This window comes from Antechinus flavipes, chromosome 2 (assembly GCF_016432865.1).
Source record: "Antechinus flavipes isolate AdamAnt ecotype Samford, QLD, Australia chromosome 2, AdamAnt_v2, whole genome shotgun sequence".
Classification (NCBI taxonomy): domain Eukaryota; kingdom Metazoa; phylum Chordata; class Mammalia; order Dasyuromorphia; family Dasyuridae; genus Antechinus; species Antechinus flavipes.
Window position 1 is genome coordinate 321,550,306 of NC_067399.1, and position 24,988 is coordinate 321,575,293.

A 24,988-nucleotide genomic window follows, 5' to 3' on the forward strand; every position below is an offset into this window, starting at 1 on the left:
CCCTTGAAAATAGTCTCTCTCACATTCATAAGGAATGATGGTAACAAGAAAAAAACAGAGAAAAAGGGATTTGCTCTGGAATGGGGCTTTGATGGGTAACATTTCAGCAGCTCCAAAAGCTTATACCTTACTATAAGTCAAATGTAGCTCCTCTTCTTGGCTGGAAACTTCAGCCAGAACTATTGATTATAGCATTTAAGGAGTGAATTTCCAGTGAAACAAGTAATAACACATGTAGACAGCTTTCTGCTTATGCATTCGTACTGTCCACAGCTATTTGGAAGTCTAATAATCTGAACTTTATTAGGCTATAAACTATTGTTATTTTATTTCTTCTACTGCTACCATTTAATAATTTCCTCTTCCTTCAAATTTATCTACTGCAAAAGTTATAAGGTTGGGTAATAGATTTATTGCTCATTGGTCAACCAGTTAGATGTATCAGTCAGTATCTGCCAAATATTAATTCAGCTGCAAACCCACATCATTTCCCCTGAAGCTGGAATTCTCTTCCTCTAACAGACAATAATTTTCTTAACTGTTTTGAAAGGAAAAAAAAAAGATTTGATTGCCCTTAGAAAAGGAATTAGCTGGGACTGTGATGGAAGCACCTGCTCAAGCCCTACTTCATGTTTTGATAGGTTCTACCAAGCTGAAAAGAAAGGCTTTGAACGTAGGTCTACTGATGAGTTCTGTGTTTAACCTTAGAGGGCAAGTTTGATTAAGTTTGAAGAGGCTTATCAACAGAAATTTAACTACCGCTGATGACTTTTTTTTTTTCAAGCCACAACTGCCATTTATTACAAAGCAGGAGGCCTTGTTTCCTTCCTTCCTTCCTTCCTTCCTTCCTTCCTTCCTTCCTTCCTTCCTTCCTTCCTTTCTTCCTTCCTTCCTTCCTTCCTTCCTTCCTTCCTTCCTCCCTTCCATCCTTCCTTCCATCCTCCCTTCCATCCTCCCTTCCTCCTTCCCTTCCTTCCTTCCCCTCTTCTTTCCCTCCTCCCTTCCCTATCTCTGTCTCTCTCTGTTTGTCTCTCACTGTGTGTCTCTGTGTCTGTCTCCCTCCCTCTCCTCCTCTTTTGTTAAGGCAACTATAGGACACAATGAATAGAACATAGAGCTAGGAATCAGGAACACTTGAATTTAAATTTCATTTCAGACCATTACTGTACTGTGACTCTGGGCAAACTCATGCAACTTCTGTCTGCCTCAGTCTCCTCAAATGTAAAATGGAGATAATATTAGCATCTACCTCACAGGGTTATTGTGAGAATTAAATCGGGGTAATAGCTGTAAAGCATTTAGCAAAGTGCCTGGACCACAGTTAGGTGTTTAATAAATGTTGATTCCTTTCTCTTCTTGTCCCCTCCCCCCCCCCTTTTTGTGCCATGGATTCCTTGGATAGTCCATAACATGTAAAGTAAGGATGGGGGTACTATAATAAGTGGAAGTCTATGGACTCCTTTTGAGGATAATGTTTTAAAATGAATAAAATAAAATACAAAGGATTACAAAGGAAACCAATCATATTAAAATGCAATTATCAAAATAATTTTTACAAAATTCATAGGACTTCCAAAATTCAGCCACAGATCTCTAAAAGGGTCCAAGGACCTCATGTTAAGAACCCCTTAGGGAGTGGATTCATTCCCTGAATTGTGGGAAGGGTAACCAGATTGATGATCTCATATTTCTCTGTAGCATTAAAGTCCTTTATTACTAAAGGTAGTGGTAATAAAGTGTCAGGTGTCACTGCTGCCTCAGCTAGTGTATATCCATTCTCTTCCATTAAGAATATGAAATCAGATGAGCCTTGAAGGATCTTCTTGGCCAGATATGATCTAATTGTGCCAAATCTAATAACTTATTCTCCTGAGTCAGGGTGAATTCTATTCCTACCTCTCCTTAAGCTCCTCCATAGATTCTTGTTATGATTTTTAATAAGCCTGTGAGGTTGAATGTGGAAGTTGGTCATTATTATCATGGTCTCGCCTTATCTACATGGCATCACTGGGAGGCACAGAAGTCTCTAGAATCCATTGTATTGAATAGCCCTTATAAGAACTTCTCTCCTACTCCTCTCCCGGGACTTCTTCGTTTTCTGTGTGCTGTGCACCTTCCTCCATTATGAAGAGTTCCCAAGAGTTGAAGGCTTATTAAATGTCAAGTAAATGAAAAAGAGCCAAACATGGGAACCTCCCAGGACACAGACAAATTACTTTACAGTTGCTCAGACACTAAGCATTTGTCTTGTGAGCTCCCAGCAGTAACCTGTAGGAACTGGAGGTTGCTTCAGTTCTCACCGTAGTCAGTGTTTTCAGGTTCCCAGCAGTTGGAGGGCCAGAAGTATGGAGCCTGCAAAACAATAGAGGGTGAGGAAACAGGAGCCTCCTGGTACTATTCCCTTTCCTCCCAGGGTACTGAACTCTGTTCCACCTTCCCCTTTCTAAGGTTGTCCCATGCTGATCAAATGAGAGGGAAAGTGACAAAAAGGTATTTGGGGTAAAGGGAGAGCTGACTTACCTGGAATCGATAAAAGGTGCCATCATCCTTCAGGGTAAGGACATGGTCTGATATGGGAAAGATGTAACCCTGGGCAGCTACAAGGCTTCCCAAGTGTATTGCTTCAACTGTAGATCAGGGGACAAGAGAGAAATAATTAGAAAGCTATTAGACTCAGCACTTGCCACTCAAATTTAAACTGTTTAAACTAACCATAGCGGGATGCTATAACAACTTGATAACTATGTTTCTAACTTCAAAAGTGGTGGAGGTTATATGGAGAGGGAAAGCATTAGGGAGAAGGATCTTGATGGCAAAGAAAAGCTTCCCATTTGCAGTTACTTCTTTGATCTCTAAAGTTTGGTTTCCCAGGGCTACAGATCAGCTGCTTTCCCCAGTTCTCTTACCATCCTCTTGCCTCCTAAATGATATCTCCAAATTTCTTTTTAAACTCTACTTTTTGTATTACAGACTTCTCATGTAACTATTATGAAACCAGGTACCAACATTTACAAAATAAGATCCCAGAATAATCCAAGAAGATAGCACAATAGCTTCTTTGTTGGCTCCCTTCAGGAAGGGTAAGGGTACCATTTTCAATAGTGATACCAGGGTTGCTTTGTGTCTTATGCTGCATACCCTCCTATAGCTCTCCCACAACAGCAGTAGAAATGAAATTGAAATCACCTCTATCCTATGGATATAAAATAGAAATTCCTACTTCAGAGGTTAGAAGAAAGAAAGTATATAGAGAGGCTATTGTGATAGCAAAAAGTTTTATCTAATGGGATACTTTCAGACATTCACCTTTGCTACTTTAAAATAGAAAGGACCAGTTAGTTGAAACATTATTGAATTGTGAACCAGAAAACCTGGGCTTTTATGCCTGCTGTAGGACTTTATTAGGCCAATTACTTATATAGAAAAAGCTGAATTGACCTATCGGGATGATGTCATAATGTGTGCATACAGATTTCCTCTAGAACTTCTAGGGGCTCCAGAAGCATGGTATGATTATTGTAATTTTTATACTGCTTGATGTTATAGGGATTTTATATTGGAATCTTACCATCACAAGGAGTCCTAATGCTCATAAAGCATATGAGCAAAGACAAAGTGTACATTTCCACTTTTCAAATCTATGTTAATCCTGTGACAACCACTTAAAGCTCACAGCTTTTTACTAACTAAAATTTCTTGCCTATGAGCTATTCTTCTGATGTCTCACTTAGTGAACTCAACTCTTCTCCCAATTTCTGGTTAAGATAAAGAAACTTCTCCTATCTAAGCTTTACCAAGCTTGTAATAATAAGACATCTGATAATTTCTCTACCATATCTGTGTCTCATTAAGAATACTCCCTCTCATTTCTAGCACCAATTACCTGTTCTCCACCAAGCCCCTTTTGGGAGTATATAATTCTGCTACTTGAACCCCAACTTTATGCATGCACTTTCCGCTACATGGCTTTCTCCCCTTCCCACTGAGTGAATCTCTTATATCCATGGAAACAAACTATATTGCTTGACTATATTGCTGAATAATGTGTATATCTTTTTATCTGCTTGCTGTACCATATAATTATGAAGCTATTATTTGTATCAGCTTCCTGAGTCTCAATTTCTCATCCCCAGACCCATCTTTGCTTTAATCTAAGTCCTGAGGCCAAAAAAAATAGTGCATAGTAACTCAGCATTAGGGCATATTAAAGATGGTCGATCCCCAGGCTACTACAGTTAGTTGTATGGTGACTCAGCATTGAAGAACAAAGGTGCTTTGAGCAATCCCCTCATTAGTTCCTGACAAGAGGAGCAGATGACTCAATAGAACTTTTAAAAGGAGAGAATTTACTGCTTCAGGCACTTTGCTCTGATTTTCCTGTGTAGCATGTAATTCTCTCTGCAGACAGAGAGACCCCGTGAGAAGTTTGTAGGTATGGGCTATCTTTCCTTATACCATTGGCACTCCTTTTTTTCCCCTGAGGCAATTGGGGTTAAGTGACTTGCCTAGGGTCACACTGCTAGGAAATGTTAAATGTCTGAGGTCAGATTTGAACTCAGGTTCTCCTGACATCAGGGCTGGTGCTCTATCCACTGTGATACTTAGCTGCCCCAACCTCTGGCACTCCTAAAGTAGAAATAAGGACTTGACAAACGGAGGCCCCAGGCTGCCCTTCCTATCTTTTGTTTCTTTTTCTGAGTAGGTGATTGAACACTATTCTTGAGGAGGACATATCTATATTTGCAGATTACCTTGTAAGTTCAAGAAATACAGAAATCCTAAATTCCATTGGGTCAACTAGTAGAAAGAAGAGGAATCTCCAGAAATCACTCTAGTCATCTTGGAGGAGATAATCTGTAAGAGGATTGCCCCAAGCCTGGTTTATTTTATCAGAATATATGAGTTGGTTATTGTTTGGACAATGCAGAACTCAAGTGAAAAGTAAAATGCCTGGCTTGTGGTTTTGCAAACCTTTCTGTTTTCTGATGAAGTGAAAGTATCAGTCAGTAAGAGATTATAATAGTAATTTTAAGTTGTCATAATAGTAATTCTAAGTTGTTCTGTCAGTGTGTGTTGTGAATCTGTTGTGTGTATGAAATAAATGTCCTCCACTTACTCCTCAAAATTGGACTTAACTTTAGTTAGTTTCGGTTTTCACATGTGCAAAGAAAGGATAATAATAATAATAATGACCTTGCCTATCTCCCAGAACTGTTATGAGGATCCAAAAGGGCAATTTTAAAGCAATTTTTATTATGTGTAAAGTTAGATTGAAAGGTAAAATGAAGAAAACTAATGAAAAAATAATTCTCAATAAGCCTATGTTGTGTATTAAAGTAGCATACCAGTCTCTTAAGATTCAAAAATTAAATGCTAGACCTAGAAATAAAAAAAATGTTCAAGGAATCCTTAATTTTTTGAGTTCTCAGTTTCAAAAACTACTTGTTTCCACTTAGGATGACAGAATCATAGCCCAGTGATAAAAGAATAAGTTAGAAAGGATTGTAGAGATCAAGAAATTACCTAATGCAATCCTTCGATTTTATAGGTGAGGAAACTGAAGAGGTGAAGGGACTAAGTTAAGTTCACACAATGAATTAATGAGTGACAAAACTCTAACTGTTAACTCTTTTTAGTTCTCAGTCTGATGTTACATATATTTATATATGCATTCATATATATACAATGAACATATATTTGTGTTATATGTTTATACATATTTAAATTTCTATATCACATTCACATAATTTATTAATTGTTTTATTATATTACATTTATGTTTATCATATATTTGTCCACCTATATTTATATACATTTATATGTGTATATATGCATACATATACATAATTACATATTATACATATATATCATATATATGCATAATCAAACTTTCCAGTAAGAACCACATGATGGAACATATGAATTTGATCACAGATTCTATTTTATAGCATCCATATTAATGAAGTTTTTCTGAACTCTCTTTACTACTTAATACTTATCTATTTATCATTTTAAAATCAGCCTTAGTCAATAGCTTAATCTCAGTCTCTCTCTCTCTCTCTCATACACACACACACACACACACACACACACACACACACACACACACTTTTTTGCTGAGACAATTATGGTTAAGTGACTTGCCCAGAATCACACAGCTAGGCAGTGTTGAGTGAATGAGGTTAGATTTGAACTCAGGTCCTCCTGACTTCAGGCTGGTGCTCTATCCATGCACCACCTAGTTGCCCTTGACTTAATCTCTTTTAAGAAAACTCTGACCAAATATTAAAGACAGAATGTTTTTTATTACCTATTGTCCTCTTAATTTTCCTCATAATGAGGATGAGCCTTCTTGTTCCCCAAATCCCAAAATTATTAAGGAGTTTGCTTATTTATCAGGTTATAGTTTGAGAAATTTTTTTCTTCAATAGTATTTTATTTTTTTTTCCAATTACATGTGAAAATAATGTTCAACTTTCATTTATGTAAGATTTTGAATTTCAAAGTTTTTCTCTCTTCCTCTCTTGCTTCCCTTCCCCCCAACTCTGCAAGCAATCTGATACAAATGAAACATGTACAATTCTTCTCTATATATTTCCATATTTATCATGTTGCATAAAAAAAATCAGGTCAGAAAGGAAAAAATGAGGGAAAAAAAAACAAAAAGCAAGCAAACAACAATATAAAAGGTGAAAATGCCACATTCAGTTCCCACAGTCCTTTTTCTGGATGCAGATGTCTCTCTCTATTATAAGTCTATCAGAATTGGCCTGAAACACCTTATTGTTGAAAAGAGCCATATCCATCAGAATTGTTCATCACATAATCTTCTTTTCGCTGTATACAATGTTCTCTTGGCTCTCTTCAATTCACTTAACATCAGTTCATGTAAATCTCTTCAAATCTTTCTGAAATCATGCTGCTGATAACTTCTTATAAGACAATAATATTCCATAATATATCCATATATCATAACTTATTCAGTCACTCCCCAATTGATGGGCATCCACTCAATTTCCATTTTCCTGTCATTACAAAAGGACTGCTACACATTTTTTTTTGGCAGATGTGGGTTCTTTTCTGTGGGTTGAGAATTTCATATTTTCCTAAGAATTCATTATTGTCATTATTATTATTTTTAGTGAGACAATTAGGGTTGTAACTTTCTTAGCGTCATACAGCTAGGAAGTATTAAATGTCTGAGGATGGATTTGAACTCAGGTCTTCCTGACTCCAGGGCCAGTGCTCTAACCAGTGTACCATTTAGCTGCCCTGGGTGTATTTTTTTTTAAAAGCTCATAAAACAAGTGTGATTTTTTTAAAAAAAGTAGTCATCTGTAACTCAGACCCAATGCAACCTAATTGTGTATCTTCTTAGTGTGTGATGTAGTTCTCAGTTTAGAGATCACAGGCTTGCTGAGTAAAAGAAATTATTGTGCTCAGAATCTACCAATGTAGATGCCAGAAGAAGCAAAATGGTATAGTAGATTGAGATCTAGTTTTAATTCATAAGATTAAGGTTCACATGCTTCCACAAGACAGCACTAACTTTGTTACCATAGGCAAATAACCTTCCTGCCTCAAGTTTCTGGGGCAGCTTTGGGGCGCCAAAGTGCACTGAGCTTGAAGCCCAGGAAGACTCATCTTTAGTTCAAATTAGTTGAAATCCAGTCACAGACACTTACTAGTTGTGTGACTCTGACCAAGTCACTTAGCCTGGTTTACTTCACTTTCCTCATCTGTAAAAATGAACTGGAGAAGGAAATGGTAAACCACTCTGATATCTTTGCCAAGAAGATACCAAATGAATTCATGAAGAGTCAAATATAACTGAAGTGATTGAACAACAAGAAATCTGGTCTCTTCCTATTTCCGTCCATCCTCCAGATTTTCCTAAAATATAGGATCACATCATGACCCATACAATAAATTCCAGTGGCTTCCTATTATCTCCAGGATCTATTAAAAAAATCCTCTACTTAACTTTTAAAACTGTTTACAGGCTGGCCCCTTCTTATCACACTTTCTAGTCTCACTGCACTCATGATGTACTGGCTCTAACTAGCTCCCGAGAGCTGATTATTAAATTTTCATTGTGAGCATTTACGTTTTGGAAAATGGCAAATTCTAAAAATCGGGACTATCGTTAAAGTTATTATTCTGTTGATGGTTTAGACTTTAAAAAGTGATGGAAAATGTTAAAAATTACATTAAAGTATTTCAGGAATACTTTTCTCCCCTGAGACTTGATTATTAAACATTTACCAACAGATCCCTGCCCAAACTCCATCTTCCAACTCTTTTTCACTGCTGTTTCCCATCCTGGAACACTTTCCCTCCTTATTTCTGTCCTTAGTTTTCCTGGCTTCCTTCAAGATTGACTTCAAATCCCACCTTCAGGAAGAAGGTAACTTCTCCTGCTCCCCTTAGCCACCAGTGGTTTTCCTGTTAAGATAACCTCTCTACTATTTTTAATCTAACTTGTAGCCACCTAGTCACATGTCACCTTTTTTTTCTAAAAGTGTAAGTTTTTGGAGGGCAAAGTCTGTTTTTCTTTGTATCCTCATTGTCCATATCCCTTTTAGTGCATAATAGATAATAAATTCTTACTGATGAAATGACTAAAGACATCTCTGTAATTAGACAACTCTCTAATCATCAGCATTCCATCAATGGAGAGAAGGAAGGACACTTATTAAGTATCAGGAACTATGCGCTAAACATTTTAAAACATTATCTCACAATCCTCACAAATAATTTTGAGAGGTAGGGGCTATTATCAGGTAGTAGTTAAATCAGTCACAGATATACCATAAGTGTCAAGACCTGATTTGAACTCAGATTTTTCTGATTCCTGGCCCAATATTATATCCCCTTTATCATCTAGCTACCACGATATAGAAACCCTTATATCTGTATAATTCCTTCTCCCTTCTACAAAGGTAAGTCTTATAGAGCTTCAGAAACACAATCTTAGTACCCTGTGGTACACATATGGGACAATTGAATAGAATTTTCCAATCTTCTATAAGAGGGCTATGAAGAAGGCTGATTTTACTTATAATTATGATTTGTGTAGGGATGCTGGGAAACCCCAAAATAAGAAAATATACAAATATATTAGTATAATATGCTGCTTGGGAGCAAAAAGCAAAATGTTAATAATAAAAGTCAGACAGAAAACAATAAGATGTCTCCACTCTTTAGTGAATGGACTTTTTAATAGGTCAAGTTCTCATTCAGAGGCCTGATTTATATTGGCAATATAAGTTTACTTTGTACACAGTTTTAAGACACGTGGCTGTCTATTTATCTGTGGTACTGAAGCATCAGGTTTTCTCGGCCATAGCACATTGAATGCATCAGATTAGAATGGGGATACTTTTAGAGACAGTCATAAGGATAACTCTACAAAATTATACCATAAAATTGGACATTTAGGGAAAAGGTATAAAAATCTGAAATAAAACCCCCCCAGCACTCAGGGACCATTTAATTCAGGGGCAAACAGCCCTTCACACTTCAAAGATATTATTGTATTATAGTGTTTGGTGTGCATCATAATGACCCTAAGGCAAAAATAAATGGCTAAACCATATTCAGTACACTCTGTTTAAGAAAGCAAGGAAATGTGAACTATATTTTAGAAATGCACTACTCTGATGGTCTCATAGGTCTATGATCTCATCAATGGGGCACTATTTCCAGTGGTGCAGATAAAAATCCTCTCATGCCTTTCTAATCTGTGAAAATCTTGACTACACCCTTCAATGTATTCTACACAGAGGATATACTGAACATGCTAGGGGCCTTTCTTTGGAGATCTTGACCCCATGTAGGTGCCAATGAAGTACTTGAGTTTTCTGCTAAATAAGACTTTCTCTTGATATATGTCCAGCCTACCTCCTTAATCAGTCACACATTCCTCCCCCACCACATTTCTTTTAGAGCATTTTTAAACAATATCTCTCCTATGCATTTTTTATTAATAAGATGCTATGCCCTACTCACAATCCACTAATCCTTCTTCCCTAGTCTTTATGATAGTCTATGATTTTAATTCTTTGGAAACTGTGTCATTCCATGCAGTCCTATAACATCACCATATCATTGCTGATATAAAAAATTAATACTCTGTTTCAAGGATAAACTTGAAGTCATCAAAAATACTGCACAATTTCCCAAATGCATTCTAGCAAATTCCTTTTCTTAATCAAATGATAATCTAAATCAGTATGAATCTAAAATGACTCTTCCATATATGCTGATGAGCTCTATATATTGTTCATCAATTCAATTGTATATATCATATTCTAGATAAAAAGCTTTATTTATCCATTTGTTTTTTCTGCTATAAATAACAATTCTAATGAGACCAATTTTTTTAATGACTATAAATCTAATTTAAAAGGCTTACAATAATCAAGGCCTTAAAGTGATTTGTACAATTTCATTTACAAATAGAAGCATCAGGAGGACCTCACCAACTTCAGGTAATTCCTCTTCTATTAGGAATCTATGCCGAACATCTTCAGTGAGAATAGTAAACATTCTAAACATTATTTATTGTAGAATATTATTTGCCAAATCCTGTCTATTCCATTTGCATATCTTCTTCAAGGATACTTTTGATAGTTATGTAGTTTGTAGTCTTACATACCTTTTAGAGATGAAAAAATCAGAAGTTATTTTTTGAATCACTTTTTAAAAGTTATATAGAATGTCCCAAACATCTTAGATCGATTTTAACATTTAATGGTGCTTTAAAAGTTTTAAATTGAAAAACTTCACTAAGACAATTGGAATATTTTATAATGTTCAAGATTTTTTTTTTGCATCTTTTATATTGTCCTCTAGGCTTATGAAATGATTCCTCAACATCTTTGAACTGTGTCACTTTCAGCATGAATTTCTCTTTGATTTATATGAAGTATTTTAACTTTATTTAGTGAAATTTCTGCATCTTTATGTAATATATTGAGGACTATTATGTTAGAGACTAAAACATGGTGATTCCATTGTCATTGATGAAGAAAAATTGTTGTAGCAATCTTGACAGATCTTTTCCAATTTTGTCTATTATATTCCCATATTATCTTTAAATGTCCTTAGGATGGCCTGGCTTAAAATATGTATCTTCCCAAGCTTTTTGTAAGTTTGTTACTCTATTCATTATTCTTTGCTTTTTAAAAGTGAGATAACACTGCTTATAATGTTTCAATATCCACTGCTCAAAAGCTTTTCAAATGAATTTATAATACAAATATGGCTCTTGGATGTCATACCTTTTTTCTTACCAAGGAGATCATGTTTGTGAGGAGGTGAAATCAGATCTATCATCCCAGTTGCTGACCGACTAATGATGAAGTTCTCCATGCTTAGCTAGGCTGGTCCAACAGAAATTGGACACAGACCACACTCAAAATGTAACATGGTAAGTTCTGCCACAATTTGTAAAGCACTGAATATGAATTATGAGAAGCTACCTCCCCGGTGGATGGATGAGAGTATTTGTCTGAAGCTCTCAAATAGACAATTGGAGGGGAAGCTTTTTTGTTTTGTTTTGTTTTGTTTTGTTTTTTAAGAGGAAATAGGGGCTGCTTCCCTCCACCTTTAGAGCTTTTCAGACCTGACAGTAGAACTGTGTAGGTCCCTTGCCTTGGGACATTGAATAGGCTTTGTAAGGCTTCTAGAGAGCTGTGCTCAAAATTAATCAACTGATTAGAATACTGCATCTTCACATAGTCAGAAAGAATTCCCTTTTAGAACTTTATCATAATTTAGAGTCCATCATGATGAAAAGACATTAGAATAAGATTTTGAAAAAGCTTAAGACAAGATTGGTTTAACAAAAGTTTGGGGGAGGCTGGGTCTTTTGGGACATAGGGGCTAGTGGAGAGAGGGGAAAAATGGATTTAAAAGATATGCACAAGGGAAGGAGGACTAGAATTTGGAACTCAACACTTTTTTTTAAATTATAAAAACTGATTTAACATGAAATTGAAGAAAAAAATAAAAACAAATTTTAACTTTAAAAATATATGCACAACTAAAATCAAAGATAAAACCTCTTCTCATTTCATTTATTGGCTTCCTATGGAAGCAAAAAATGTAAGGCATCTTAGCAAATAATTAAATATCTTAATTGTGAATTAGGCTTTAATGATTTGCTCTGAAATAATGTTCAATGACAATGCTTTTCTTTAATTATTTCAGTTACAAAAAATTCTTCTTACTTCATTAGGATCTCTTATTCTTAACACTCACTCTAAGGTACTCAGCATATAGTACAGTTTCTCATTTCCCCTAAAGGTGATCTAACTTTCTAGACAGATATTTGATTGGGGGGGGGGGAGAGGGAAGAAACTGTTTTCTCCAAAAAAGTTATTTTTAGTGATCAGAACACTTATTTACACACCCAGCTTTGAGAAAAAGATTTCATTCCATTTTGGCAACCTGGTTATGGGTAATCTATCAATACAAGGGACCATATAGCCAACTCCATAGAGATTAAATACCTGGGTCCTCAATAGCAAGGTTCTTCATAATCCACTGCACAATGTCGGTACCTGTAACGACAAAACATTCCCATCTCAAGACTTTAGGATATTTTAACATTTGGGAAGTTTTTAGAGTTCTTGATAATGAAGATATATTCTCTATGAAAGATTCAAATGGAGGTCTTATAGTCAAGTGTTCTGTTGGAGAGTTATTATTTCTCATGGTCAAGAAAAAGCTTTTTTTTCTCTTCTTTTGCTTTTAATCCAGTTGTTCTCTAGATACTGTTCCGTTCTGGTGTTCAGTGACTATCTACCATATAGTATACCCCCTAGATCAAGAGTTCTTAACCTGAGGTCCATTAATTTTAATTTTTAAAATGAAATTAGCATTTGAAATATAGTGTGCTAATTATATCTCAACATTTCTAGTTTCCTTTGTAATTCTGTACATTTTATTTTAAGCATTTAAAAACATCATTCTGAGAAGGAATCCATTATCTCCACCAGACTTACAAAGGAAGTTAAGAACTTCTGTCTTAGATAAAACCTATGTGACTTTTGGGGAGTACTCAAATTTGAGATGACACATAAAGTACTTCATGCAATTTACATACATTATCTCAGCTATGCCTCAAGACAGACTTGTAAGGTAGGTGATATTATAATATGTTGAAAATACAATGTAACAATATAATACTATAATATTGTATACAATTATAATGTTATATATATTGTCTATATCTTATAAGGTGGGTGATATATGATATGTTGAAATTATAATGTAAAAATATAATATTGTAGATAGTATGTATTTGTATTCATATATATTATTGCATATATTATATATGTATAATCTTGTAAATTAAGTGATATTATTATATTATGCAGATGAAAAAAATAACTTTTGAAAAGTGACTTTCCCAGGATCACACAACTTATTAAGATCCAAGGTGGTATTTGAACCTAAAAATACTGCATTCTATTAATTAGTTATACAGGGCAAAGTTCCATGATGCCAACTCATCAGGCACATTCCAGAGAATCAGCCCACAGCTGAAAAAAAAGTATCAAATGTATTATCATGTCTAGGAAAATGTTTCATTTCCCCATTAAATCGTGGTTCCTTTCTCCTTGTCCACCTGAAAGCCTTCACAGAAAACACAGAATGGACTTTTAAAAGAATGATTTTGGTAGATAGAGATGAAATGAGTAGGCTGAATCTAATCTGCAAGAGGTAACTTTTGCAGGCAATTGACTTTCTTTTTTATTTCCATTCTATATCATTTTAATTATTTTTTATTTTTTTAAATAATTTTTTATTGACAGTACATATGCATGGGTAATTTTTTACAACATTATCCCTTGCACTCACTTCTGTTCTGACTTTTCCTTTCCCTCCCTCTACCCCCTCCCCTAGATGACAGGCAGTCTTATTATACATGTTAAATATGTTATAATATATCCTAGATACAATATATGTGTGCAAAACCTAACAGTTCTCTTGTTGCACAGGAAGAATTGGATTCAGAAGGTAAAAATAACCTGAGAAGGAAAACAAAAATGCAAACAATTTACATTCATTAATCAATGTTCCTTCTCTGGGGTAGTTGATTCTGTCCATCATTGCTCAATTGGAACTGAATTAGATCTTCTCTTTGTTGAAAATATCCACTTCCATAAGACACAACATTGTTACTGAAGTGTATAATGATCTCTTGGTTCTGCTCATTTTACTTAGCATCAGTTCATGTAAGTCTTTCCAAGTCTCTCTGTGTTCATCCTGCTGGTCATTTCTTACAGAACAATAATATTCCATATCATTCATATACCACAATTTTACCCAACTATTCTCCAATTGATGGGCATCCATTCATTTTCCAGTTTCTAATCATGACAAAAAGGGCTGCCACAAACATTTTGGGACATACAGGTACTTTTCCCTTCTTTAAGATCTCTTGGGGATGTAAACCCAGTAGTAACATTGCTGGATCAAAGGGTATGCACAGATGGATAACTTTTTGGGCATAATTCCAGATTGCTCTCCAGAATGGTTGGATTTATTCACAAGTCCACCAACAATGCATCAATGTCCCAGTTTTCCCATATCCCCTCCAACATTCATTATTATTTTTTCCTGTCATATTAGTCAATCTGACAGGTGTGTAGTGGTATCTCAGAGTTGTCTTAATTTGCATTTCTCTGATCAATAGTGATTTGGAACACTCTTTCATATGAGTGGAAATAGTTTCAATTTCATCATCTAAAAATTGTCTGTTTATATCCTTTGACCATTTATCAATTGGAAAATGGCTTGATTTCTTATTAATTAGAGTCAATTCTCTATATATTTTGAAAATGAGGCCTTTATCAGAACCTTTTACTGTAAAAATGTTTTCCCAGTTTGTTGCTTCCCTTCTAATCTTGTTTGCATTAGTTTTGTTTGTACAAAGGCTTTTTAATTTGATGTAATCAAAATTTTCTATTTTGTGATCAATAATAATCTCTAGTTCATCTTTGGTCACAAATTCCTTCCTCCTTCACAAGTCTGAGAAGTAAACTATCCTATGTTTCTATAATTTATTTATAATCTCCTTCTTTATGCCTAAATCATGGACCCATTTTGATCTTATCTTTGTCTATGGTGTTAAGTATGGGTCCATGCCTAATTTCTGCCACACTAATTTCCAGTTTTCCCAGCAGTTTTTGTCAAACAATGAATTCTTATCCCCAAAGTTGAGCTCTTTGGGTTTGTCGAACACTAAATTGCTATATTTATTGACTATTTTGTCTTGTGAACCTAACCTATTCTACTGATCAACTAATCTATTTCTTAGCCAATACCAAATGGTTTTGGTGACTGCTGCTTTATAGTATAATTTTAGATCAAGTACAGCTAGGCCACCTTCATTTGATTTTTTTTTTCATTAATTCCTTGAAATTCTCAACCTTTTGTTCTTCCATATGAATTTTGTTGTTATATTTTCTATGTCATTAAAATAGTTTCTTGGGAATCTGACTGGTATAGCACTAAATAAATAGATTAGTTTAGGGAGTATTATCATCTTTATTATATTCACCCAGCCTATCCAAGAGCATTTAATATTTTCCCAATTATTTAAATTTGACTTTATTTGTGTGGAAAGTGTTTTGTATAATTTTGCTCATATAATTCCTGACTTTCCTTTGGTAGAGAGATTCCCAAATATTTTATGTTGTCAACAGTTATTTTGAATGGAATTTCTCTTTGTATCTCTTGCTGTTGGATTTTGTTGGTGATGTATAAAAAGGCTGAGGATTTATGTGGATTTATTTTGTATCCTGCAACTTTGCTAAAGTTCTGAATTATTTCTAATAGCTTTTTTAGTAGAATCTCTGGGGTTCTCTAAGTATACCATCATATCATCTGCAAAGAGTGATAATTTGGTTTCCTCATTACCTATTCTAATTCCTTTAATCTCTTTCTCACCTCTTATTGCTGAGGCTAGTGTTTCTAATACAATATTGAATAATAATGGTGATAGTGGGCAACCTTGTTTCACTCCTGATCTTACTGGGAATGGTTCCAGTTTATCCCCATTACATATGATGCTTACTGATGGTTTTAAAATATGCTCCTGACTATTTTAAGGAAAAGTCCATTTATTTCCATACTCTCAAGTGTTATTATTAGGAATGGATGTTGGATTTTATCAAATGCTTTTTTGCATCTATTGAGATGATCATGTTTTTTGCTAATTTGATTATTGATATAGTCAATTATGCTAATAGTTTTCCTAATGTTGAACCAGCCCTGCATTCCTAGTATAAATCCTACTTGGTCATAGTGTATTATCCTGGGAATGATTTTCTGTAATCTTTTTGCTAATATTTTATTTAATATTTTAGCATCAATATTCATTAGGGAGATTGGTCTATAATTTTCTTTCTCTGTTTTCAACCTACCTGGTTTAGATATTAGTACCATGTCTGTGTCATAAAAGGAATTTGGTAGGATTCCTTCAATCCCTATTTTTTCAAATAATTTATATAGCATTGGAGCTAATTGTTCTTTAAATGTTTGGTAGAATTCATATGTAAGTCCATCTGGTCCTGGAGATTTTTTCTTAGGGAGATGAGTAATAGCTTGTTTTATTTCTTTTTCTAAGGTGGGACTATTTAACCAATTTACTTCTTTCTCTGTTCATCTGGGCAAGCTACATTTTTGAAGATATCCTTCCATTTCATTTAAGTTATCGAATTTATTGGCATAAAGCTGGGCAAAGTAATTCCTAGTTATTGCTCTAATTTCCTCTTGATTAGTGACGAGTTCTCCCTTTTCATTTTTAAGACTAACAATTTAATTTTCATCTTTCCTTTTTTTAAATCAAATTTATTAAGGGTTTATCTATTTTGTTGGTTTTTTCATAGAACCAAGTCTTAGTTTTATTAATTAATTCAATAGTTTTTTTACTTTCAATTTTATTCATCTCTCCTTTTATTTTTAGAACTTCATGTTTAGTGGGTTAATTTGGGGGAGAGGGGTTAATTTGTTCCTTTTCTAGCATTTTTAGTTGCAAGCCCAATTCATTGACCTTATCTTTCTCTATTTTATGCAAGTAGGCCTCTAGAAATATAAAATTTCCCCTTATTACTACATTGGCTGCATTCCACACATTTTGGTATGATGTCTCATTATTGTCATTTTCTTGGGTGAAGTTATTAATTATGTCTATGATTTGCTGTTTCACCCAATCATTTTTTAATATGAGTTTATTTAGTTTCCAATTATTTTTTGGTCTATTTTCTCCTGGCTTTTTTATTGAATGTAATTTTCAGTGCATTTACTATTTCTGCCTTACTGCATTTGAGTTTGAGGTTTTTTGTGTCATAATATAGGGTCAGTTTTTGTATAAGTTCCATGAACTGCTGAGAAGAAAGTGTACTCCTTTCTGTCTCCATTTAGTTTTCTCCAATCATCTATCATATCTAACATTTCTAGTATTCTATTTACCTCTTTGACTTCTTTCTTATTTATTTTGTGGTTTGATTTATCCAATTCTGCGCAGTGCAAGGTTGAGATCTCCCACTATTATAGTTTTGCTATCTATTTCTTCTTGCAGCTCTCTTAATTTCTCTTTTAAGAATTTAAATGCTATACCACTTGGTGCATATATGTTTAATATTGATACTGCTTCATTATCTTTGCTACCCTTTAGCAAGATATAGTGCCCTTCCTTATCTCTTTTAATTAGATAAATTTTTATTTTTGCTTGATCTGAGATCAGGATGGCTATCACTGCTTTTTTGACTTCACCTGAAGCATAGTAGGTTCTGCTCCAACCTTTTACTTATACTCTGTCTATATCGTCCTCCTTCAAGTGTGTTTCCTGTAAACAACATATTGTAGGATTCTGGCTTTTAATCCAATCTGCTAACTGCTTCCTCTTTATGGGGGAATTTACCCCATTCACATTTATGGTCAAAATTACCAATTCTGTATTACTTGCCATCTAGTTAACCCCTGCTCATGCTTTTCTCCTTTTCTTCCCCCCTTACTCCCTTCCCCAGTATTAAACTTGTGAGCATCACTTGCTTCTCACAGACTTCCCTTTTTAGTATACAACCCCCACTTTAGAGTTCCTCCCCCTATCTTACCCCTTTTCCTTACAATTTTTATATTCCCTTCCCTTTTCACTTTTCCCCTCCCACTTTTCAGTGAAGTTGGAGAAGTTTTACCATAAATTGAATATGTCTAATATTTTTCTCTTTAAGCCAATTCTGATGGCAGTAAGATACACACTATGTTCATCCCTCTTCATTCTTTCTCTCAGATATAATAGATTTACTTTGCCTCTTTGTGAGATGTAGTACCCCCACTTTATTCTTTTCCAGGTGCAATTTCCTTTCCACCTCTAGTTTCTAGAATGAAGTATACATGTGTTCTTTATATATCTTTATAGCAGAAATATAGTTCCCAAGATTTTTTTTTTTACCTTTTTAGGTTTCTCTTAAGTTCTATATTTGTAGATCAAACTTTTTGTTTAGATCCATTTTTTTTTCATCAAAAATAAATGAAATTCACTTATTCCCTGGAAAAGATGCTCATTCTGGCTGGGTAAGTTATTTTTGGTTGCATACTGAGTTCCTTAGCCTTTCGGAATATCATATTCCAAGCCCTTTGATCTTTTAATGTGGACACTGCTAGATCCTGGGTAATCCTTATTGTGGCTCCTCTATATTTGAAATGGGTTTTTCTAGCTGCTTGCAGTATTTTTTCCTTTGTCTGAGAGTTCTGGCATTTGGCCACTATATTTCTTGGAGTTTTGATTTTAGGGTCCCTTTCAGTAGGTGATAGATGAATTCTTTCAATGTCTATTTTACCCTCTGTTTCTATAACATCTGGGCAGTTCTCTTGGATAATTTCCTGGAAAATAGTATTTAGGATCTTTTTTTTTTCCATCATATTTTTCAGGAAGTCCAATAATTCTCAGATTATCTCTCCTAGATCTATTTTCCAGGTCTGTTGTTTTCCCAAGAAGGTATTTGACATTTTTTCCCATTGTTTCATTTTTTGGTTTTGCTTGACTGATTCTTGGTGTCTCTTCAAGTCATTCAATTCCAATTGTTCGATTCTGATTTTTAATGAGTTATTTTCTTCACTCGCTTTTTTATATCTTTTTCTAATTGTCCAATTGAGTTTTGAAGTGAATTGTTTTGTTCTATGGAATTTTCTCCTATTCCGCCAATTTTATTTTTTAAAGAGCTATTTTCTTTTTCCAACTCTAATTCTGTTTTTCAAGGATTTGATTTCTTTATCCACTCTATCTTTAAATGAGTGGGATGACTTATCCAGATTCTCTTCCCAAGGTTCCCTTTTCTTTTCCCATTTTTCTTCTAGTTCTCTTGTGAGAGTCTTTTAAATTTATTCTATGAGAGTCTTGTGCTTTGAGGAGCAGATCATATCCTGCTTTGGGGGTCTGGAGACAGTCTGTTTTTAGTCTCCTCAGGGTTTAAAGTCTGCTCTCTATCCATATAGAAGCTATCAATAGTTGGAGTGTGCTTTAATTTTTTGCTCATTTTGTCAAAGAACAGTCAAAGAAAACAAACTAACAAGAAAAACAAATGGTCTGTTTTTTTTGGGGGGGGGGAGGGCTTGGATGGTATTATTGAGCTTCCTCTACAGACTGCAGGGGGCAGCAGCAAAGCACTAGCAGGACAGCAATGGCTGTGCTGTGTCTGTGCTCTGAGACTCTGAGACTCTAAGACATATTGAGACACTCTGGGTGGGTGTGGCCAGGTCCCAAGAGACCCTAGCTTTTTGGGGTTATAGTTTTCACCCCCTGTGTTTTTAGCTTCTCTGCTTGTCTACTGGCTTGCTGTCAGGGCAAAGTAGCCAACACTGTGTTAACACTCTCCTTGCAGAAATGGTTGAGATAATACCACATCCCCGTCTGGTCTGCTCAGCTGTGAGCTGCCTGCCTTACTCTGTTTGCTGTGCTGCCACTGACTACCTTCAGTTTGTGCCTGATCTAAAACCATCCCCACCCACAAGCAAAACCAGACCTTTTCTGGCAAATTTCGAGGAGATCTTCTCTTGGTAATTATTTGTGTTTTTTTTTTTTCAGTCAAGCACTAATTCCGAGGCTTGTCATGAAATAAATTATTCTGAGAGAAAACACAGAGCTTAAGTAGATGTGTTTGTCCTCTCCGTCATCTTGGCCTGAAGTCGACTTTTCCTTCTAGCCTACATTAGTGGGCTTGTTGTTTATTGGAAATGTACCCAGTGGATAAGAGGAATAATTTGTGCTTTTCAAGGAAGGAATGAACAATTAAGACCTTCTCTCCTTTTCATCATCACTTTAGTCTTCCTTTGATCCTTAAATAAAATCCAAGAGATCCTTCCATACATCTTAAATTACAGGTTCAATCATGCTATTCCCTTGCTCAAAAAGTTTCAGAGTTTGACTCTCCATCATCACTTCACAATTTGGCTCCAATCTATCTTTCCAAATTGATTATTCATTACTTCCCCTCAAATAACTCTATATGCCAGCCAAACTGGCCTATTTATTATTTTCTGGGATATGATTTTCTATCGCTTATCTTGTACAACTTACATGCAGGGTCCTTTTTCCTTACTCTCACTTCTAGAAATTTTCACCTTCTAAAACTTTCAAGGCCCAACCATTTCCTAAAAGAGGCCTTACTCAATTACCTCAGTTGCAAATGCTTTCCTCATTAAAAAATTCCACATTGCGTTTACTTATCATTTACTCGTTTCTCCCATTAGAATTTAAATTCCCTATGGGAGGTGCCTTTTTTTTCCTTTCTTTCCCCTTTATATTATATTGCCTAATGCTGTGCCTCTTTTTTAAAATAGTGAACTGATATTTTTTACATTTATATATTTTATTTTTAATTTCCATAGTATAGTATAAGAAAAAAGACAATTGCACATGAAATGGCAAATCTATTATATAGAACTTGTCATTTCTTTTAGATATATAGTAGACTCTTAACACATGCTTGTTGAAGAGGACAGAATGAAGCCAAGTAAAATCAAAATTTATTTAGTACCTACATTGTCTTAAAGATTTTGTGAAGTATTTTATTGTTGTTTAGTTATTTCAGTTATATTTGACTCTGGAACAATATTGGGAGTTTTTCTTGGCAAAGTTGTTTGTCATTTTCTTCCTCAGTTCATTTTAAGGATGAGGAAATTGAGGAAAACAAGGCTAAATTAATTGCCCAGGGTCACCCAGCTAGAATCTGAATTCAGGAAGATAAATCTTTCTGAGTTCAGATATGGTACTCTTTCCATTGTTCCACCTAGTTGTCCCCCTGCTAAGCATAGGGGATATTTGTTGTTGTAGTAGTTGTTACTGTTGTTTATCCTTCCTTCTAAAAGAAGGCCAATGACATGACCAGGATGATGTCTTGATTTACAAAGAAATGCAAAAACCCATCTCTGGTCTTGAGGAACTCATCATTTAATGGGGAAGGCAACATGTAATCACTGCCTAATTTTGGTATCCATCTTCTGAGATTCTTTCCTCATCCATGTTCCATGAAAGTATTTCTAAACTAAACATCTGAAGCCATGTTGCCTCTGTGGACTTTCTATACCCAGTTCCTCAAACCATATAAATCCAATAGTTGTTCTAAGAAACAAAGAAAAAAAGACTGAAAATAAAGTGAAATTTTTCATCGTGGAATCAGAGAAGGGGAATCTAACCTGTTTATTTCAGAAAAAAAGAAAAATAGTTCTTTCTTCTGTGTTGCCTAGGAACTAGAAGGTTTACAACAGGGCTCCAGCTTTCCCCAGGGCAAGAGGATTATCTTTCTGCTGAGCTTGCTGAACCATTATTTATCACCTGCCAAGATTGATTACTCACCCTGGGACAATGACAGGCCTTCCTTTCCCCTGTTAATTACTGTCATCATTAATATCCATGTCACTAATTAGTATTCATTCACATTGAAAATTCTTTCTCTGCTATCATATCAGCTCTCCCCTAGGCTCCTGAACCTAACTTCAAGTTTCAATACTATCTTCTACTTTTTAATCAGTATTATGCCCATTCTTCCTAATGGACCTGTTGCCTTTCTTCCAATCTCCCCTCAAAGGGTGCTAAGTTTCTGCATAAGCAGAACACCAAAAAGAACTGCTATTAGGGTATTCACTGAGGAAATCTTTCCCTTCTTTCTATTCCTCCTAACATCTGGCTTTTCCTTCCTGATTTGCTACACTCTCTTCAAGTGAGACAGCTCTCAACTGAAGACTCTCATGACTTGAGTCCAGAGAGTCTTAACATTATCCCTTTGCTTAGGGACCCTGGTGAATTGAGATTGGCCATAACTAATTTTGGGGTCTTCATATCTGTGCCTTCATATTTATATGAGCTAATTTTGACATGGCTATCCAGTGGTCCTAGGATCCCAAAGCTATTCTGGGTGTCATGCGTGCCCCCTGAAATAAGCAGAAATAAAAATTGGATGCTATAATGAATCCTAAAGGAAAACAATACTATTGTCTTGTTGTTTTGAAATTTTATTATGGTCTTTTGATTCTTTTGAATATTGGCTTTTTCCTTTGGTCACGATGATCACCTTTGGGATAATACCTAATATTTCAATAAATAATTGAGGTTTGCAAAGAACTATATATTCACTGTACCAGTGAAACCTCCCAACAACCTTCGTGCAGTTTTATAAGTGTTCTTATTATCACTTTGCAGATGAGGAAATTGAGCATCAGAGAAGCTAAATAACTATCCTGAGATCACAGTGCTTTTAAGGTCCCAAGAAAACCAAACCAAAAAAGTGATGAGATACCTCATATTGATCATTGAAAATTTAAGGGGACTTTTCCAAAGTTCTTTTTAGTATTAGCCTATTAACAGGCCATGAAACACTGAAGTTTGAGAGTTATAAGGGGACATAGATGGGTACAAGATGAGATTTTGAGTAATTAATTTGTGAAACTAGGAAAGCAGCAGACAATGGATTTGCCTCCAGTATATATACTAACTTCTTTCTTAACTGTTTATTTGGAGAAGACCAATAGAGAAATAACAACAACAAACGTGGAAAACAGTGAATGAATTCAATTTTTAATTCAATGAACATCTCTTAAGTGCCTATTTTGTGCTTGGCACTGTGCTAAGCAGTGAGGATACAAAAAGAGGCAAAAGATTCTGGTCATCATGGAACTTACAAACTAATGAGCAGGTGACAACATGCAAACATGGAATAAATAGGAAATAATTAACAAAGGAAAAGACACTGGAATTAAAGTGCATAGAGGAAGGCTTTTTTATGAGGTGAGATTTTAGTTGGAACTTAAACAAAGCCAGGGAGGTTAGGAAATGAAGTGGAGAAGGGAGAGTACCTAACCAAAAGGGACAGCCAGAGAGAATGCCTGGAGCTGAGAGATGTGAATTTTTTGTTGTCAAATAGCCAGGAGGCCAGTATCACTGGATCAAAGAATTTGTGTTGTGGAGTGACATGTAAGAAGATTGAAAAGGTAGGATGAGGCTAGGTTATGAAGAACTTTGAATGCTAAATGGGGCACTTTCTATTTGCACCTGGAGGCAAGAAGAATCCACTAGAATTTATTAAGTAGGGGCAACATGAACCACAGAACTATTGGGTGATTATTGGGCAAATGGTGTTGGTTGGGAGAGATGAAAAATTAGGAAATTCACAGAATCATCATTCTAAGCCGATAATGAAGTCTCACAGAAGAGATACTGTCCAGAATCAAGAAGAGTTATTAAATAAAATTTTATCTTTCTGCTCTGTTACTTTGCTGCCTGGGTGGTGAAAACAAGTACAATTCTGAATCCAGCTAAAGGATCAGATATGATTGGGCTTTTGTTAATCCTGAACTCTAAGAGTTCAAAGACTTCAACTTTCTTTTTTTTAATTTTTAATTTTTTTATTTTTTCAAAGACTTCAACTTTTAAGCCTGAAGTAGGAAGAGGAAAAGACTACAATTGAGAATGACTTATCTAACTTAGACAAGATGCTCTAAAAGGAGTTATCCCAGCTTTAGAGTGGACCTACTTAAGTAGGGTCAACAGCAGAATGAAGAGTTAGCAGAGAAAGGACCAAAGAGACTAGCAAAATATTTTTCCTCTTGATTAGTTTTTGGAATATCAAGATTTGGTACTCCTTTTCTGAGAACTTTACCTTCAGAGTTAATGGGAAAAAAACTGATGCTGGAGTCAGAAAACATGAATGTCAAATGTTGTAGGAATCTGGGCACAATCTGCTTTAGAAATTGTCATTATTTATTGTAGCATTTATGTATTTCTCAACTACTTAATATGTATAAAGCTGTGGTACAATTTTTCTTAAGTTCTTATTTTTTTTTAATGTGTTGATAAAAATTTTAGGTTCTGTGTTCCTAATCCCAATTTATCCATAAATCCTGTGGGTTTTATTGCACAAGACAAGTTTTTTTTTTTTAATTTCAGAGTACTGTACATTATTCTGATGAGGTTCTCAGTAATTAAGTGCAGTTGGCAGAGAGGGAAAGGAACATTGGTGAAATTGCTCTCTTAGGCAGGCAGGGAAGGGCACTGATAGAGATCAATTTAGTATCATGGTTCTACCTTCTGTAGAGATTGTGGGTAGCTATACCTTACTATGTCCCATCAGAAATCCCAGTTATGTCAGACTTCTGATATAACATTTCTCCTAAAAATCTATGCATGGCTCACACTATCTTTGCTGAACTCCTTTTGGGTTATAGGCTGCCATGGCTCTCTTCCTCATGGTGTCTTTCCCCTCTCTCTTCCTCACATAGTGTCTCCTCTCAACTTTCCATCATGCCTTATAGTATCTTTCTCTTTCTTTAGCTACCTCTTTTAGAAGACTGCCAGCTAAGGGCATACTCCAATCTCATGGGGTGTTTCATTTCTCCTGGCTAACTGTGAGTTCCACTAGGGAACTTGTGTTTTCCATTATTAATTATTAAAACCCCTTTCTTTGGTAATCCTATT

General features: G+C 35.1%; 1 protein-coding gene across 3 annotated transcripts in view; it reads right to left on the reverse strand.

The window, feature by feature from the left end:
• RGS6 (regulator of G protein signaling 6) overlaps positions 1-24,988 on the reverse strand; it is a 643,116-nt gene that overhangs the window by 132,079 nt on the left and 486,049 nt on the right. For all 3 annotated transcript variants that reach the window (XM_051977664.1, XM_051977666.1, XM_051977665.1), the window contains exons 4-6: positions 12,519-12,569; positions 2,521-2,627; positions 2,301-2,352 (exon numbers count right to left, since the gene is read on the reverse strand). In XM_051977664.1, coding sequence (XP_051833624.1) covers positions 2,301-2,352; positions 2,521-2,627; positions 12,519-12,569 — 210 coding nt within the window. The remainder of the gene's footprint in view (positions 1-2,300; positions 2,353-2,520; positions 2,628-12,518; positions 12,570-24,988) is intronic.